Source organism: Leucoraja erinacea, chromosome 2, assembly GCF_028641065.1.
Source record: "Leucoraja erinacea ecotype New England chromosome 2, Leri_hhj_1, whole genome shotgun sequence".
Taxonomy (NCBI): Eukaryota; Metazoa; Chordata; class Chondrichthyes; order Rajiformes; family Rajidae; genus Leucoraja; species Leucoraja erinaceus.
In genome coordinates this window covers 5055334-5073258 of record NC_073378.1, presented here as the reverse complement: position 1 = coordinate 5073258, position 17925 = coordinate 5055334, and the positions used below count along the sequence as shown (strand labels likewise).

General features: G+C 39.3%; 1 protein-coding gene across 1 annotated transcript in view; it reads right to left on the bottom strand.

Annotated features, from left to right (window-relative positions):
* Positions 1-562: 562 nt before the first annotated feature.
* eaf1 (ELL associated factor 1) overlaps positions 563-17925 on the bottom strand; it is a 31019-nt gene continuing 13656 nt past the window's right edge. Inside the window, exons 3-6 of the mRNA XM_055651075.1 lie at positions 13777-13913; positions 11171-11337; positions 5271-5534; positions 563-3093 (exon numbers count right to left, since the gene is read on the bottom strand). Coding sequence (XP_055507050.1) covers positions 3047-3093; positions 5271-5534; positions 11171-11337; positions 13777-13913 — 615 coding nt within the window. The 3' untranslated portion in view covers positions 563-3046. The remainder of the gene's footprint in view (positions 3094-5270; positions 5535-11170; positions 11338-13776; positions 13914-17925) is intronic.

The window sequence follows — 17925 nt, the reverse complement described above, 5'->3', positions numbered from 1 at the left end:
GACACCGAGATACCCTGTTACATTGATGCTCGGATTTAGATCTTGCCGGCGGTCTATAAGCACCAGATGTAACATTGATCAAATAGTGTTATAACACAATGAATTGCAGTTATGACCTCGCATAATCATAAAACAATCCGCAGGCAATGAACTACTTTCCAAGTGCAGTCAGTGTAACGTAACAAAATTACTTATGGAGACCAGGAATTGCATCGAAATAGTCATAGTACTGGCGTACAGTAAATTTAGCTAAATTCCTACTGCGGATTTATGAATTTGAATAACTGATTGGTTAATATCAATACTAGCATATTGTTTTTTTAGACAAATATCCCTAGGGAAGATATGTCATCATTATCCAATGTAGCCTATTTGACACTACGTTGAATCTGTTACAATTTACTCGGTGATACATTCAATTGTCAACAAAATGCTGTGAGCGACCATATCAGATGGTCTGGATAAATTATGTAATTACTGTGCTGTAATCCTTCACCATTTAGGTTGAAGGGGAAAAAGCAGAGGCCACGCCGAGAAGCAGTGTAAAATAACACACCAGACATAGACAATTGTGTATATTTTGCATTTGTATATACATTCAAATTGAGGCCAAGGAATAGATCACTTGACCTTGCTTCAGTCTGGGCAATGTAATTTCATAAAACAATGAAGTTTAATATTGTTCCTCAAATCTGTATTTAAACCATGAATTTGCTATGAATAAACAAAAACTTTGTGAACAACAGACTTTACCTCACCAAACAGGTTCTGTTCATTATAGGATTGAGTAACCCTATATTAGTATTGCAGTGTTATAAATTAATTAAAATTACAAACCTACAAAATACAATTGTAATATTTTCAATTAACTCTCAATCTGATAAACAAAGCAAACTCAATATAACAAGATAGCTCTGGATTAAGAATAGACACAAAGTACTGGAGTAACTCAGCAAGTTAGGCAGCTTCTCTGGAGAACATGGCTCAATGACATTTCGATTTGGAACCCTTTTTACCCCTGCGAATTTGGATTAAGAATGTTCATCTTGTGAGAATACATTACTCCACATGCTGGATCGAGCTGCTGTATTAAAATCACTTATGAAAAAAGCAGAAAATTAGTATGGATGTGAGGGTTGAATTAGAATATCCCTACAGTGTGCCAGTTATAAAAAAAAATAATCAGGTGTAACTGGTTAAATGTTTAATTCTAATAGGCTATGGCATTAGTGGTGCAAGGTTACATTAATCAGAAGTACTACAAAATATACAAGCTAATCAGATTCATCAGCTAATCTCCTCTATGGTCCTCTAATTATTGGAAGAGTAACTCCATCCTTGTGTAGTGAGGCATCCATACTCTCAGATTTTCAATTTTCAGATATCCCCCAATCAATTTTCCGTGGAAAAGAAAATTGTAAATGTGGAAAAAAGGAGTAAGAGAACTTTAGTGGAATAGGATACAACAAAAGCAGCCATAAAATGACCACCAGAGCTTGGTTTAAGGAATAATTACATGTGGAGAGAGGAAAAAAGGTGATTGAAGATAAGCTAAGACATCTTCTTCCAACCTATATAATGTCATGGAGAAATTATGCATTTCTAATCAATCACTATTTTTCAATTCATTATTTAGCAGAATATAACAAATTCTCAATGCATCTACTGTCATTTCTTTCATATTTAATTCATAGCCTCATGGCTTGGCAAACTGAAGCATTCAGTATCTCTTTACATTCTTACACGTCAATTTTGTTGGAATACGTTAAATATTATCTGAATTTACTAAAATCTTGTTGGATGCTTCATTTTGAAGTAGAAATCTTTTTTTCATTCATAGGATTTAATTGTCAGAGTTGGAAAACCAATGAAGATCAATACTATGGTGAATTGATACCAAATTTCTGCTTCAATTGGAATTTTTTGAATGATCTTTCACAGGCACGTGCATATACAAATCATTAGCCACAGATGATGAGGTCTTTAACCTGTGTTGCTTGAAAGTAGACTGACCAATCTTACAAAAACAGAAAGATACACCAACTGTTGAGATAATAATTGAGGTCTGGGAGAAGATCATCAACCCACTCAGGCCAGTAGTGATATATAAAATTTGTGAATCAGATGATGACAGAATAGCCACGGAGCAGCAATGTTTTTTTTCTATTTCATAGATACAAGATTGAAGAGCATCATGAATTAAATTAAAGAATTAAAAAAAAATCAAAATAAAATGTTTTTCAACTGAAACATTAAATAGTAACAAATGTCGGTTTTGTGTAGAAATTCTAAAACGAAAGGAGAACAGTCAGAATATCCAGTTTCAAACAAGTTCCTCCATAAATAATGGTGTTCTTATACCACTCAAGAAGTACTACAAGTATATCGTTTTTTTTTACATTGAAATGTCTTGTTTTAGGAAATTAAGCCTAGTCTCGTAACTTGTCTCACCCAAAATACTCTAAGATTTCAGAAACATTGTTGCTGTTAATTTCTAGAGTTGCACATCTGTGGTTCTTAAATTCAGGTTTGTAACCACAACTGTTTCCCACAATTAATCCCAATAAACCACACAGCTCAATACCTATTACCTCACATAATATTGGTATTTGTGGGCATTGGCCCTGCCAAAGGATTTCTACACTGTGTGACATATGTTCTGTTTATACAAACGTATTGTATAATTACACTTTAAAATGCAAGATAAACATTGCCCATATGCATGATTCAGCATCAACGTCATTCCTGTTTGGTAGTTTTGAAAATGCATGTTTACTTAAAAGATCATCAAGCCTTAAGAAAATGAATTAGAATACCTGACAAAATATACAAGTGAAATTAATGTTTCTAATTTAACTTTTAAAAAGTAATTAAATATATTTCTAAATCGTACAGCATTAATCACCCCATATTTGATACTAAATCTTCAGTAAGGACACACACAAGAAATGTTTTGTTTCACACAAAATCTCTAATCTAACCAATGTAACAGCACACTTTTCCTTTTGGATGATTGTGGAGGTAGATGGCCCATTTTCCTCGGACTTTAATCATCACTGTCACTCCCAGATTCACTCAATTGTAAATCACTTCCTGAAAACAAAGATTTTGTATTATTAACAAGAGGTTATGGACAATAGGTACAAGAGTAGGCCATTCGGCCCTTCGAGCCATTCAATATGATCATGGTTGATCATCCCCAATCAGAACCCCGCTCCTGCCTTCTCCCATGTCCCCTGGCTCTGCTATCCTTAACAGCCCTATCTAGCTCTCTTTTGAAAGTATCCAGAGAACCGGCCTCCTCTGCCCTCTGAGGCAGAGAATTCCTCAGACTCACAACTCTCTGTGTGAAAAAGTGTTTCCTCATCTCTGTTCTAAATGGCTTACCCCTTATACTTAAACTGTGGCCCCTGGTTCTGGACTCCCCCAACATCGGGAACATGTTTCCTGCCTCTAGCGTGTCCAAACCCTTAATAATCTTATATGTTTCAATAAGATCCCCTCTCATCCGTCTAAACTCCAGAGTGTACAAGCCCAGCAGCTCCATTCTCTCAGCATATGGCAGTCCCGCCATCCCGGGAATTAACCTTGTAAACCTACGCTGCACTCCCTCAATAGCAATAATGTCCTTCCTCAAATTAGAGAACCAAAACTGCACACAAAACTCCAGATGTGGTCTCACTAGGGCCCTATACAACTGCAGAAGGACCTCTTTGCTCCTATACTCAACTCCCCTTGTATGAAGGCCAACATGCCATTCACTTTCTTCACTGCCTGCTGTACCTGCATGTTTACTTTAATTGACTGATGAACAGGGACCCCCAGATCCCATTGTACTTCCCCTTTTCCCAACTTGACACCATTTAGATAATAATATACCTTCCTGTTTTTACTACCAAAGTGAATAACCTAACATATATCCACATTAATCCACATCTGCCCACTCACCCAACCTGTCCAAGTCACCCTGCATTATCATAGCATCCTCCTCACAGTTCACACTGCCACCCAACTTTGTGTCATCTGCAAATTTGCTAATGTTACTTTGAATCCCTTCATCTAAATCATTGGTGTATATTGTAAATAGCTGCGGTCCCAGCACTGAGCCTTGCGGTACCCCATTAGTCACTGCCTGCCATTCTGAAAGGGACCCGTTAATCCCTACTCTTTGTTTTCTGTCTGCCAACCAATTTTCTATCCATGTCAGCACTCTACCCCCCGTCATCTGTCATTATGCAGTTTTTAATATCTATTTTCACTTTGTTGCTGATTTCCTTTTGTAGGAACAATATTATGTCCTGCATGTGCCACGTGCCCAAGAAGAGCATTATGAATCCATTTCAATTTCTGTTAAAAGGTCTGCCAATTATCAGCCTGAAATGGCAGTTACATTAAATTTGGCTGTGAAAAGAACAGGCAGCTCTAAAGCCACAAGTAAACACGGGTAGCAGAATGAGTGGGACGAGGAAAGAATTACTTTTTATGTGGGATTCAAAGCACTACACCTTAGTAGACCTTATAAAGAAGAAGAGCTTAAAGTCAATTCAGATATTATTATTCATTTTGTCCATTAGTTGGAAATTAATATAGCCAAGCTAAATAATGATGCAGATGTTAAAAAAAAAACGTGGTTTTACTGATGATTATTTTAAATAGAGGTTTTTAGATAGCAATCAAGGACAGCTGAAACCTTTCATAGTTGAAATATCTTTGGTTAAATTGCACAGGCTGGTATACTGTGTGCAGTGTGGTCTTACTTACAAATGTACTAGCATTTGAAGCAGTTTAGAAGATATTCGGTAGGCTAGTTCCTAAGATATTCAGTAGGCTAGTTCCTAAGATGAGATGGTTGGCCTTCCACAGATGATCTTAATGGAACATATAAATATGTAAGAGGGCACAACATAGATGTTGAGATAATTCCATTAAAGGGCAAGGAGAGAAATCAATTAGGACTGGGTTGCCTGGGAATTTCTTCTCACAAAGTGGCGAAACTCTAGAATTCTCTGTGCCGGGGTGTTGTGAGGGCCATATCACTGCTGATACTTAACAGGGGGAGACACATTTTAAAAATGGGGAGAGATCAGTGATGGGGCAGGATTGAGATCTCAAATGTTTTGATGTTTTCAATATCCTTCAATTAATATTGCATAATTCAGCTCTTTATATCAAATGTAAAATCCTATCAGAAGAGGGAATTATAAAATAAAATTTGTATTTTAAACAATTGTGATTATTTTTTTTAAAGCAATTATATATTGAATACTTACTCAGTGTGGTCATGAGCTGGGTGCTTCCAGATCTGCTGGTGCCATTTGTAGCTGCACTTCTGTTACTGTAATTCTGTGGCTGCTGTTGCTGATGGGGTTGGGAATGGGATTGCTGCTGTGTTTGCAGCTGTGGCAGTGTAGATGGACAAGCTTCATTTTCCACATCACTACTGGAGCTGTCATCACTGCCAGATGAACTTCCAGATTCTGAAGAACTACTGCTGCTACTCATCTGTTCAATAATATCAACTTCAGCTCTCAGTTCTGGAAAATTGTAAGAGAGAATTGTAAGATATGAGCTTTCTTTCAACAAAAAAAAAAATATCAGAAAGCTAAAATTCTCAACAATCTTACACCATCTTGCACCCAAATTAATGTTTTTGTAGCCATGGCTGGAAATATGGAATACTGTTCAAGAAACTAAATGGTAACAATTGAAACCTATATTACTGATCCAGTTAATCTAAAAATCTGATCTCTTCCCTTTTGATATTTCAATCTAGGGACTTTAATGATGTTATTGTTTTATAATCCTCATCTTTAATAGTGCCTATAGAACCTGCTTATATTTTGAAAGGAAAAGTGCAAACTCTAAAAAGTGCCTGTGTTAGTCACAGATATTTTAATTAATCACAGTTAAAATATATTAGCAGCAAAAGTGTAGCTAGGGAGACTCAATATCAAATGAACGAATTTATGTGTAGAGTCACAAGAAGTGGGCAATATGCATTTGCGAAGGTAAGAAATGTTTGAGGATGGCTTTGTACGTGGGAAATTTGAATATTAATGAGGCCAATGCAATAGACATTGTCCACATGAACTTTAACAAAGCCTTTGACCAAGGTCTTTGACCAAGGTACCGCACAGAGGGTTGGTTTGGAAGATTAGATCACAAGGGTTCCAGGCTGAAGTAGCCCATTGGATACAAAAGTGGCTTAAAGGTAGGAAACAGAGGGTGGTGATTTTTTTCAGAGTGGAGGACCACTGGTATACCAAGTGGTTTACCACATTGATTTGTGCTGGGTCCACTGTTGTTCATTATGTGTATTGACGATTTGGAGGCAAATACAGGTGGCACAATTAGTAAGTGTGCAGTGACACTAATATTGGTGGTATAGTGCACAATGAAGAATGTTAACCAAGATTACAGCAGCATCTTGATCCTGATACATTGGGCTAATGGAGTGGCACATGGGAGTTTCTCAAATTAAGGTAAAGTATTGCACTTTGGTAAGACAAACCAGCGAAAGACTTGCACAGTTAACGGTGGGTCTACATACCCTGGGGAATGTTCTAGAACAGAGAGATCTAATGTTGTAAAAGCATTGATCCAAGAAGGTGGTAGCATGGTTAAGAAGGCGTTTGGCAGACTCGACTTCATCAACACAGAATTGATTACAGGAGCTGGGATGTCATGTTACAACTAAACCATCGTTAGTAAGGCTGCATTTGGAGTTCTGGTCACTATTGTAGGAAGGATGTCATTAAACTGAAAAGGGAGCAAATAAGAGGCTGCTGTTGGATCTGGAGGGTTTAAGTTAGGAGAGGTTCGACAGGTTGGGTCTTTTTCGCTGGAGCATGAGTCTGACCATATAGATGCATATAAAATGAGACATTAATAAGGTGAATGGCCAGTCTTTTCCCAAGGCTAAGGGAGTCAAATGCTAGAGAGCATAGGTTTAAGGAGACAAATGAAAGATTTAAAAGAGACCCGAGGTCCAACGTTTCCACACAGAGGGTGGTGCGTACATGGAAAGAGCTGCCAAAGGAAATGGGTACAATTATGGCATTTAAAGGCATTTGGATTAACATTTGCTTTAAATCCTATAGCCTGAAGTCCTGACCTCCCACATTTTCATAATTTTGATTATTATCCAGTGACACAGAATTTTGCCCGGGTAGCAGGAGAGAGTTAGATAGAGCTCTTAAGGATAGACGAGTCAGGGAATATGGGGAGAAGATAGGATCACAGTGAATGGAGGTGCTGGCTCGAAGAGCCAAATGGCCTACTCTTGCACCTATTGTCTATTGTCTAAATCAAATCCAGCAAATCATGAACTAAGTAGTTTGCTCTTAATCATCAGCAAACCGCTAATTTATTCACTTATAACCTGGTCATCGATATTCTGTTTCAGATTTGTGAGGACCACTCAACTCCTGAACTTATCACAATCTTGGACTAAATATGATCCAAACAACTAGTGTAACTGGGACATGTTGGCTGGTATGGGCAAGTTGGGCCGATGGGCTGTATCATGTTCCAGGCTGCATCATTTTTTGACTCTCACCTTAAACATACCTCCTCTTGTTTTTGATTCCCCAATGCCGGGTAAAAAAACTCTGTGCTTTCACCCTATTATTCCCCTCATGATTTTATAAACCTCCATAAGATCACCCCGCAGCCACCTGCACTACACGGAATGAAGTCATAGCCTGCCCAACCTCTCCCTATTGCTGAACCCCTCAATTCTTTAACAAATGAAGCAAAGCATGCCTGTGTGAAAATAGACAATAGGTGCAGGAGTAGGACATTCGACCCTTCGAGCCAGCACCACCATTAACTGTGATCATGGCTGACCTAAACATTTCGGCATGAGCTGATAACAGGCAAGAAACATTCACACAACAAAATAGCAAGAGTGTTTCTGTGCACGTGATAGTGAGAGGGCAAAGGGGCGAGGAGGTAGCTGTGACCAGAACAAGGAGCGCAGAGGAAAATCCTGATCCATATTCTGCACGTTTTCCTGAAACTTATTCCATTCATCTTGGGATAGGTGGCATGGCACAGCTGGTAGAGTGCTACCTCACAGCGCAATAGACACAGATTCGATCCTGACCTTGACTGTGATCTGTGCGGAGTTTGCATGTGATTGTATGGGTTTCCTTCAGGTGCTACAGTTTCCTCCCACTTCCCAAAGATGTGCTGGTTTGTAGGTTAATTGGCATCTATAAATTCCACTAATGTGAAGGAAGTGGATGGGAAAGTGGGATAACAGAAGTAGTGTGCCCGAATGGAACGGTTTCTATGTTGCATCTTTCAATCTTGAAACAGTCAGCTTGCTCTTCTCCTCGTGATGTTACATCTAAAAATACTTGGTAACACAGAGGTAGGGCAGAACTCCACAGAGACTATGACGCAAATTTTAAATAGACAATAGATAACAGGTGCAGGAGTAGGCCATTCGGCCCGTCGAGCCAGCACCGCCATTCAATGTGATCATGGCTGATCATCCACAATCAGTACCTCGTTCCTGCCTTCTCCCCATATCCCCTGACTATGTACTATCCAAAGATATGTACTCTTTAAGAGCCCTATCTAGCTCTCTCTTGAAAATATCCAGGGAACCAGCCTCCACTGCCCTTGAGGCAGAGAATTCCAGACTCACAACTCTCTGTGAGAAAAAGTGTTTCGTCATCTCCGTTCTAAATGGCTTACCCCTTATTCTTAAATAATCTCACTCGAAATTATAAAGACAATGCGTTTTATGCTAGGCTGTCGACGAACAAGAAAAATACTTGGTAGTAAGTGCAACCAAGCCATTTGATGACAAACATCATAAATGAAGAAAACTAGGAATAAAAAAAGTCCAGGACAGTGGGCTATGTGGTCTATAGAAATAAATTGAATCATTTCATTTCATTTTTTATTTTTAGAGAATAGAGGTAGGGCACAACCCCACAAGGAGAAACAAATATGATGACAATTTTAAATGATCTCACTAGAGGTTATCAAAGCAAAGTGTTTTCCACCTGATTGTACAAGAACACCTGTACTCTATTATTGTTTAACAGTCTGATTAAACAAGGGCAGCACAGTGGTGTAGCTGGTTGAGCTGCTGCATCACAACTCCAGAAACAGGGGTTTGATCCTGACCTTAGGTGCTGTCTGTGTGGAGTTCACACGTCAAGACATGTGTGTTTGTAGCTTAATTGGTCTGTAAAATTGCCCCTAATGTGAAGGGAGTGGATGAAAAGGGGATACCATAAAAGGAGTGTGAATGGGGATAGTGTGTTCAATGGTCAATGTGAACTTGGTCGGTCAAAGGGCTTGTTTCCATGCTGTATTTCTAAACTAAACCACAAATAACAAATCTAGAAAAACAACATTTGCTTGGCAATCCTAAAATAAGCTTTGAAGAAAAACCTAAACCTAAAAATATGACTCCAAAAATGACACAAAGTGCTGGAGTAACTCAGTGGTTCAAGCAGTATCCCTGGAGGACATAGATATGTTTCGGGACAGGACCCTCTTCGGAGAAGCAAGTTTGTATCTCTAAACTAAACTAAAGATGCTGCTTGATCTGCTGAGTTACCCCAGCACTTTGTGTCCTTTTTGTGTAAACTAGCATCTTGCAGTTCTTTGTTTCCACCTCCTAAAATGATTCTGATGCTAGATCAAATAAAAAGATGAAAAGCAGCTTCCAATTATATAACATTCTTAAACTGGCAAGTGCCAGAATACTTCAGAGAGTTATTAATAAATCTGTTTTGGTTCATTGTTGCTAAGCCACATAAGCAGATTTCTGAACATATGACAAAAAGCTTGTCAGATATGTGTTTTTAAAGAAATGTCAAAGGAGAAAAGGGGCAGAAAAGCATGGATATTTTTGTAGGGAATAAAGAACTAAGGGATTTTGCAGATAGGAAACGATTGACAAATGTACACCCCTTATAATAGGGAAATAGGGAAGCCTCAGAACACCCGAAATAGAGCGAGGGAACACACACTTCTTAGAGAGTTGTAGGGCTCAAACTATGAAAGGCAACACCAGGGAGAAGTTTGAAAATATTTTAAAGCAGAGATATTGGTTCATCGGGAGCAAGTGTGGTGCTTGTTGCATGCAAACGGATGGTTGATGAAAAAGAGAGAGTTACAACATAAGCATGAGAGCTTTGGATGACATTTTCATGTTCATATGTTCTTGGAGCAGAATAAAGCCATTTGGCCCATCAAGTCTACTCTGCCATTCAATCATGGCTGTATTTACAGTATTTTCTGTTTTTATTTTAACCAGAAATGTCCTGCCCTCTCCTCATTGTGTGGCATCTTGGTCTATTTGGTCAGCTTTATTTTAGAAGTACCAAGTCTCCATTTCAACTATTCCAAGCCCCAACACCACTGCAATTTTTTTGTTTAGCAATTCTTAAAACACCTTGATCATTCTAAATTGATAGCCTCCGCTGGAGCAGAAAGACATCTCCAAGATTTAAAAAACAAAAACAAAAACAAAATCTCTTCTCCACTCCTTATATTCTAGTGATTGCTGTCCCAATAATTTGAATATCTCACCTTCATTCAAATCCCCTTTTTTTGGAATATCTATCTGGTGAATGCAGATATTGAATGTGTGACTTTAATGCCTTTTAATGTAAACAAGACAAATTTGACATATTGAAATGCATATTGTGTCTCTGCACTGATCACCATGGACTACCATCAAGAAGGTTTTTGTAAACCAAGAAAAACCTAATTAACCTAACCCTCCATTTCTAATTCACCGTCCTATCTGTGCAACTATAATTATGTAGCAAGCCTCTTATGAAATATTTTTTCCCCCTAAAATTTCATCAATACAGTTAAAAGAATGTTTTAAACATCCAAATTAGTCATTTAATCATTTATGTACATGAAAGAAATATATCCAGATCTATCAAAACTTGCATATGAAACAGCATTCGAGCTTGGTTGACTTTGACTTCATAAACATCTTCAGAAGGGCAAACTCATTAATACATAGAAATAGAGATGAATTGTAGAAAACCAACTGGGCTTTTTTTTTTAAAGAGAATATAATAGGAAATATATACAAAACCATAAAAGATGTTTTGTGGCTTGTTGCATCAATTATTCTGAAAAAGTCTCACGTTCCTTTCCACACAGACCATATGTATTTGTTTACCTCTTTTAATGTCATCCAGCTGTGGTTCAGGTGATGGGTTGTCCTTCGAGGGAGATGTTTTCGGCCCAGTGCACGGCTTATTTGGGGCTCTATATTGCGAAGTAGGCTGAGATCGTCTCACTGCCTGTGATTCCAATTGAGCTTGGATTTTACTGCTTCCTTCAGCTCTAAAAAATGATTAATGAGAAAATAATGTTTGGCCACCAATCACTTTATACTAGTAAGAAGGTAGACAAAAATACTGGAGAAACTCAGCAGGTGAAGCAGCATCTATGGAGCAAAGGAATAGTTGACGTTTCGGGTCGAGACCCTTCTTCAGCCGAAGGGATAGGTGAAGTTTCGGGTCGAGACTGAAGAAGGGTCTCGACCCAAAACGTCACCTATTCCTTCGCTTCATAGATGCTGCCTCACCCGCAGAGTTTCTCCAGCATTTTTGTCTACCTTCGATTTTTGCAGCATCTGCAGTTCTTTCTTAAACATTTATACCGGTAAGAAATCATTTCAGACTACTATATCAAAAGTTTACCTCTGAACATATAAATATATGTACTAAACCCATATCATTAATATCATCAACATCCAAAAATCTATAAATCCTTAACCCTGAAAGTACTATTGACTGAGCCTCCAAAGCCCTCTTACACCGAATTCCAAAGATTCACAAACCTCCGAGTGAAGAAATGTTTTGACTATGACTCAAGTTCTAAACCAAAGTGATGTAGCTGGAAGAGCTGCTGCTTCACATGACCAGAGACCCGGCCGGGTTGGATCCTGACCCTGGATGTTGTCCATGTGAAGTTTGCACTTTATTCCTGGAACCATGTGTGTTTCCTCCAGGTGCTCCATTTTCCTCCAACATCCCAAAGACGTACAAAGTAATTGCCTTCTGTAAAATTGCCCCTAATGTGTGGGGAGTGGATGAGAAAGTGGGATAACGTAGAACTAGTGTGATCGATGCTCAGTGTGGACTTGGTGTGCCAAAGAGCATTTTTCCATGGTGTATCTCTAAATTAAACTAAAATCCCAACTGGTGAAACATCATCCTGCATTAAAAATAATTATGTTTCAATTAGATCCCATCTCTTTCTTCTGGAGAGTTTAGATTCAGCCTGCTTAACTAATACCCCTTGCAACACCCATCTAGGAATTACCATGTAAACCTTAATTGTATTTTCTCCTTGATAAGTATACATTTCCTTAGTAAAGGAAATCAAACCCTTAATATTTGAAATGGGGATCTCACCAGCATCCTGTATTTGTTCACCAGCATCCTGTATTATTTCACTCCATGGTGTGTATATCCTTTTTCACACAAGGAATTCAAACATAAACAATATTCCAGATACTGTCTCAGCAAGAATTATATACATTGGTAGGGCACCTGCACAAAGATCTCTTAATAAAGGCTGTTGTACCTTCTGTGGTAATTTTCAGTACTCTGCCTATTCAATCTGTATCTTTATTTCTATTAAAATTGGTATCTATGAATGTTTGTATATCCTACTGTCATATTCTGCCAGATTTACAACAATGTTGCCAGGACGAGAGGGTCTGAGCTATAGGGAGAGGTTGAGTAGGCTGGGACTCTATTCCTTGGAGCGCAGGAACATCTTATTGATGTGTATAAAATCATGAGAGGAATAGATCGGGTAGATGCACAGTCTCCCGCCCAGAGTTGGTGAATCAAGGACCAGATGACATAGGTTTAAGGTGAAGGGGAAAAGATTTAATAAGAATCTGAGGGGTGACTTTTTCACACAAAGGGTGGTAGTTGCAGGGAACAAGCTGCCAGAGGAAGTGGGTTATGGAACAAGCTGCCAGAGGGACCATTCCAATATTTAAGTAACAGTTAAGACAGGTACATGGATAGGACCGGTTAGGAGGGATATGGATTAAACGCGGGCACGTGGGACTAGTGTAGCTGAGACATGTTGGCCGGTGTGGGCAATTTGGGCCACACTGTATCATTCCATGACTTTATTCTGGTCAATTTACTTAACCTATTGATATCTTCTTGAAGCCTCTTTGCATGCTCCTCACAACTCTCATTTACAACCATCTGTGTCTCATCAACAAATTTGAATACATTCCACTTGATTCTCTCATTTAAATCACTGATATAAATTAATTAATAAAAATAAAAGGCATTAATCCGCACAGCACTACACTTGGTACATCCTCCAATCCTGGTATCTTGTTCTTTTAGAGAAAGAACAATGATTTCACATGTTAATAGCTCATATGTGATGGATTAAATAAACTCTGTCTTGGCATAACTAAATCTAGGATGCAATTAACACCAATGTATTCATTACAGTCTGATTATCAAAAATGTATCATCCAAAATTAACACAGAATAATCAACACTATGTATCGAAGGTACACAAAAATGCTGGAGAAACTCAGCGGGTGCAGCATGTACGGAGCTCCATAGATGCTGCTGCAACCGCTGAGTTTCTCCAGCATTTTTGTGTACCTTCGATTTTCCAGCATCTGCAGTTCCTTCTTAAACACTGTGTATGACATTGTTAAGAAGCTATGTAACTATTCCTCACACGCAAAACTGCTTTGCAGATTCAATTGAAAAAATGGCTTTGTGTTCTTACCTAGTTTTCTTCACCTGTATACTGCTACTGAGCTTCTCAAGCACAAACTCTCCAGTGTCATGGTTAATGATAAGTACACAGTCCTTCTGATATGGCCTTTTGTTCCCTTTGAACACAGTCATTGGTGGGGTGGAGCCCTGGTGACCAAAAAACATTTATTGTACATCATTAACATTTCCTTGCCTAATTTGAGAATTGTTTGGGAAAATAATACCAATAACTACGCAATTATAATATACCATCTGGTTACATCTCCTTTATTATATAGATGTTATATGGAAACAGACAAATTGACTTGATCCCATATTTAATATTGATGGAAAGTAATTTTTTTTGGACGTTAAATATACAACAAGTTGAATGGACCAGCACCCATTACAAAGGCGCAGGGAATTTAATTTAAAAGGAACTGAAAAAAATGTCCACATTATTTCAAAAGCATCTGCATTGATGCACCTTATATGCATTTTTGGACACAGCAGTGTGATTAAATATCAATCAAGTAGTGCATTGGTGGCTGAAAGAAGTCTTTTTATTATGTCATTAAGTAGCAGCGTAGGCAGGTAAATTCAAAAAGCAAATTAAATATTATCCGAAGTAAAGACAATCCAAAAGTAACAATAGGTGGGATTACTATCCAAAGTAAACTGAATCCAAAATATAAAATTTGATTATTAAACAGTTTTTATTTCTTAATTTTTGCAGTTCTAATGACTCATGCATTAACACTCTCTCCCTACAGATACCATCAGACCTGTTGATTTTATAAAAAATAATTTGTTATAAATAGCCAGACTGGGCATGTGTGGAACTGACAAACATTGAATCAAAACCTCCTGAAACAGTCATTCATAAATATCTCCTTTCTCCCAACTCCATCAATTATTTTCTCTTTGTGGATTCACTGATCATCCAGTGTGACCTGTTCAGGCTCAAGAGACACTATCACTGTTACTAGAGTTTATTTTATTATTATTGTCACATGTACCGAAGTACAGTGAAATTCTTTTTGTTGCATGCTAGTCAACGAAAAGATAATACATTATTAGGTGATACAAAGCAAATATAAAACTCTCTGTAAATTAACCCCCATGCCAAATGTCTGTTCGGCCTAGAGCTAGATACTTACAAAATTAAGTAACAGATTTGGTGGTTTCCAAATAAAACTCATGTAGCTCACAAAGCCCTAAACATCGCCTCATTGTATGGTGATAGCCCAGTAACTAAATATAGAGTTCAGCGAGTCATACAGCTTGGAAACAGACTGTTCAGTCCAACTTGCCCATGCCAACAAAGATGCCCCATCTACACTAGTCCCACCTGCCCACATTCGACCCATACCCCTCTAAACCTTTCCTATCTATGTACTTGAGTAGTTATAGTATCTCCAAATGTCTTTCAAATGCTGTTATGATGATAATCTTTGTGCCTTTCGATATAAAAAGATTCTGAATGCAACTTCTTATGATACCCATAGCAGAGGAAAAACAAATCTACCATTGATGACGAGGCAAGGCAGTCCATGAACTTATTTCCTCAAGATAGACACACAAAGTTGGAGTAACTCAGCAGGAAAGGCAGCATCTGTGGATGTGGGTGACGTTTCAGGACAAGACTGGTTAGGGATAAGGGAAACAAGAGATATAGACGGTGATGTGGAGAGATATAGAACAATGAATGAAAGATATGTAAAAAAATAATGATGATAAAGGAATCAGGCATTGTTAGCTGTTTGTCGGGTGAAAATGAGAAGTTAGTGCGACTTGTAGGGGAGGTATAGAGAGGGAATGCCAGGACTACCTGAAGTGAGATCATTCAATATTCATAACAGCTGCCCAAGCGAAATATGAGATGCTGTTCCTCCAATTTGTGTTTAGCCTCACTCTGACAATGGAGGAGACCTAAGACAGAAAGGTCTTTGTAGGAATGATAAGGAGAATTAAAGTGTCCAGCAACTGGGAGATCAGGTAGGTTCAGGCGGACTGAGCGAAGGTGTTCCATGAAACGATCGCTCAGGCTGCGTTTGGTCTCGCCGACGTATAAGGCTCCACATCTTGAACAACAGATATAGTAGATGAGGTTGTGGGAGGTACAAGTGAACCTCTGCCAAACCAGAAAGGACTGTCGGGGTCCCTGGACAGAGTCGAGGGAGGAGGTATAGGGACAGGTGTTGCATCTTCTGCGGTTGCAGGGGAAGGTACCTGGGGAGGGAGTGGTTTAGGTGGGGTGGGCTGAGTTAACCAGGGAGCTGCGGAGGGAAAGGTCTCTGCGGAAGGCGGAAAGGGGTGGAGATGGGAAAATGTGGCTAGTTGTGGGATCCCGTTTGAGATGGTGGCAATTTCGGATGTTTATGTGTTGTATGCGACGGCTGATGGGGTTAAAGGTAAGGACTAGGGGACTCTGTCTCTGTTGCGACTAAGAGGAGGGGGAGCCAGGGCGGTGCTGCGGGGCACCGAGGAGACACGAGTGAGGGCCTCATCTATGATGAGAGGGGATCCCCCGTTGCCTAAAGAAGGAGGACACCTCGAATGTCCTGGTATGGAACATCTCATCTTGGGCACAGATGCTGCTTAGACAGAGGAATTGAGAGTTGGGGATAGAGTCTGCAAGAAGCAAGGTGGGAAGAAGTGTACTCGAGATAGTTGTGGGAGTTAGTGGGTTTGTAATAAACGTTAGCCATTAGTCTATTTCCTGTGATGGAAACTGTGAGATCAAGAAAGGGGAGGGAGATGTCAGAGATGATCGAAGCAAATTTGAGTGCAGGATGAAAATTGGTGGTGACGTTGAGGAAGTCCATGAGTTCTGCATGGGTGCAGGAGGTAGCATTGATGCAGTCATCAATGTAACGGAGATAGAGCATGGGGATGGGGCCAATGTACGCCTGGAACAGGGAAACAATGTGTCTGCCAGGGCAGTTGTGTTTATGGATTTTGAGGAGACGGTAAAGGTTTTGAGAAGGTTTTGTGGGGCTGGGAAACGATTCTGTTGGAGGCTGTGGAAAGCAGACAGCCTTCCTTTTATTTCCCTATATGGAACAGGTAGCACAGCCATAGCTCATTCCACTTATTATATGTTATTTATTCCAACATAATAAGCACATTTTTAATGATGTAATCTTTAGCAAAGTTTAAAACAAAAGTCTAATGCTGGACATTTGCATCTTTTGCATGAAACATTGCAAATGAGGCTGTGTGCTGGTGCATCAACAACGATGAGCTGGTCTACAGGGAGGAGGTCCAGCACTTAGCAGCATGGTGCGCTGACAACAACCTGGCCCTTAACTCCAAGAAGACCAAGGAGCTCATTGAATGAAACATTGCAAATGATATTATTCCAGAGCAGTGCAGTCTCCCAGTGCTCTAACCAATAACGTATAATGATAAAGCATCATATTAATGCAGTGTTATTTTCTTTACTTACAACTTCTGTAGATCATTTTTCATTATCACATATATTGAAAACCCCCCCCCCCCCCCGGATCTATTATCATAAATCGTTTGCTACCTTCATGCTGCACGTATCTCTGCCCACTGACAATGACAATTAGTGCTGAATGAGATTGCTTTCCTCTAACCATTATCAGAAAAGCTCAGCAATTTTCTTTCTTACAACTTCTGTAGATCATTTTCATTATACATATATTGAAAACCCTTGATCTATCTCATAGCTACCATGCTGACTATATGCCCATCTTAGTGCTGTTAGATTGCTTTCCCATTATCAGAAACTCAGCAATTGAATATCGTACAAATTGAGGGAGTGACTACCACAGTTTTAGTGGTTATTCCATTTTACTGCATGCCTTTGTGGGGGTGGACTATTGCATTCCGAGTTTGGCGGCGGTTTGGAGAGAAAGCAGCTGGAAATGGAACTGTGTGGATATGGGGACCGATTATGCATCGTATTTATCTGAACTAAGCTTCAAGCCGTTCAATCAGTCACCATATTCTCGTGGGCAGCAAGGTGGTGCAGCGGTATGGTTGCTGCCATAGCGCCAGAGACCCGGGTTCGATCCCGACCACGGGTGGTTGCCTGTACGGAGTTTGTACGTTCTCCCCGTGACCTCGTGGGTTTTCTCCGATATCTTCGGTTTCCTCCCATACCGCAAAGACTTACAGGTTTGTAGGTCAATTGGCTTGGTATAAATGT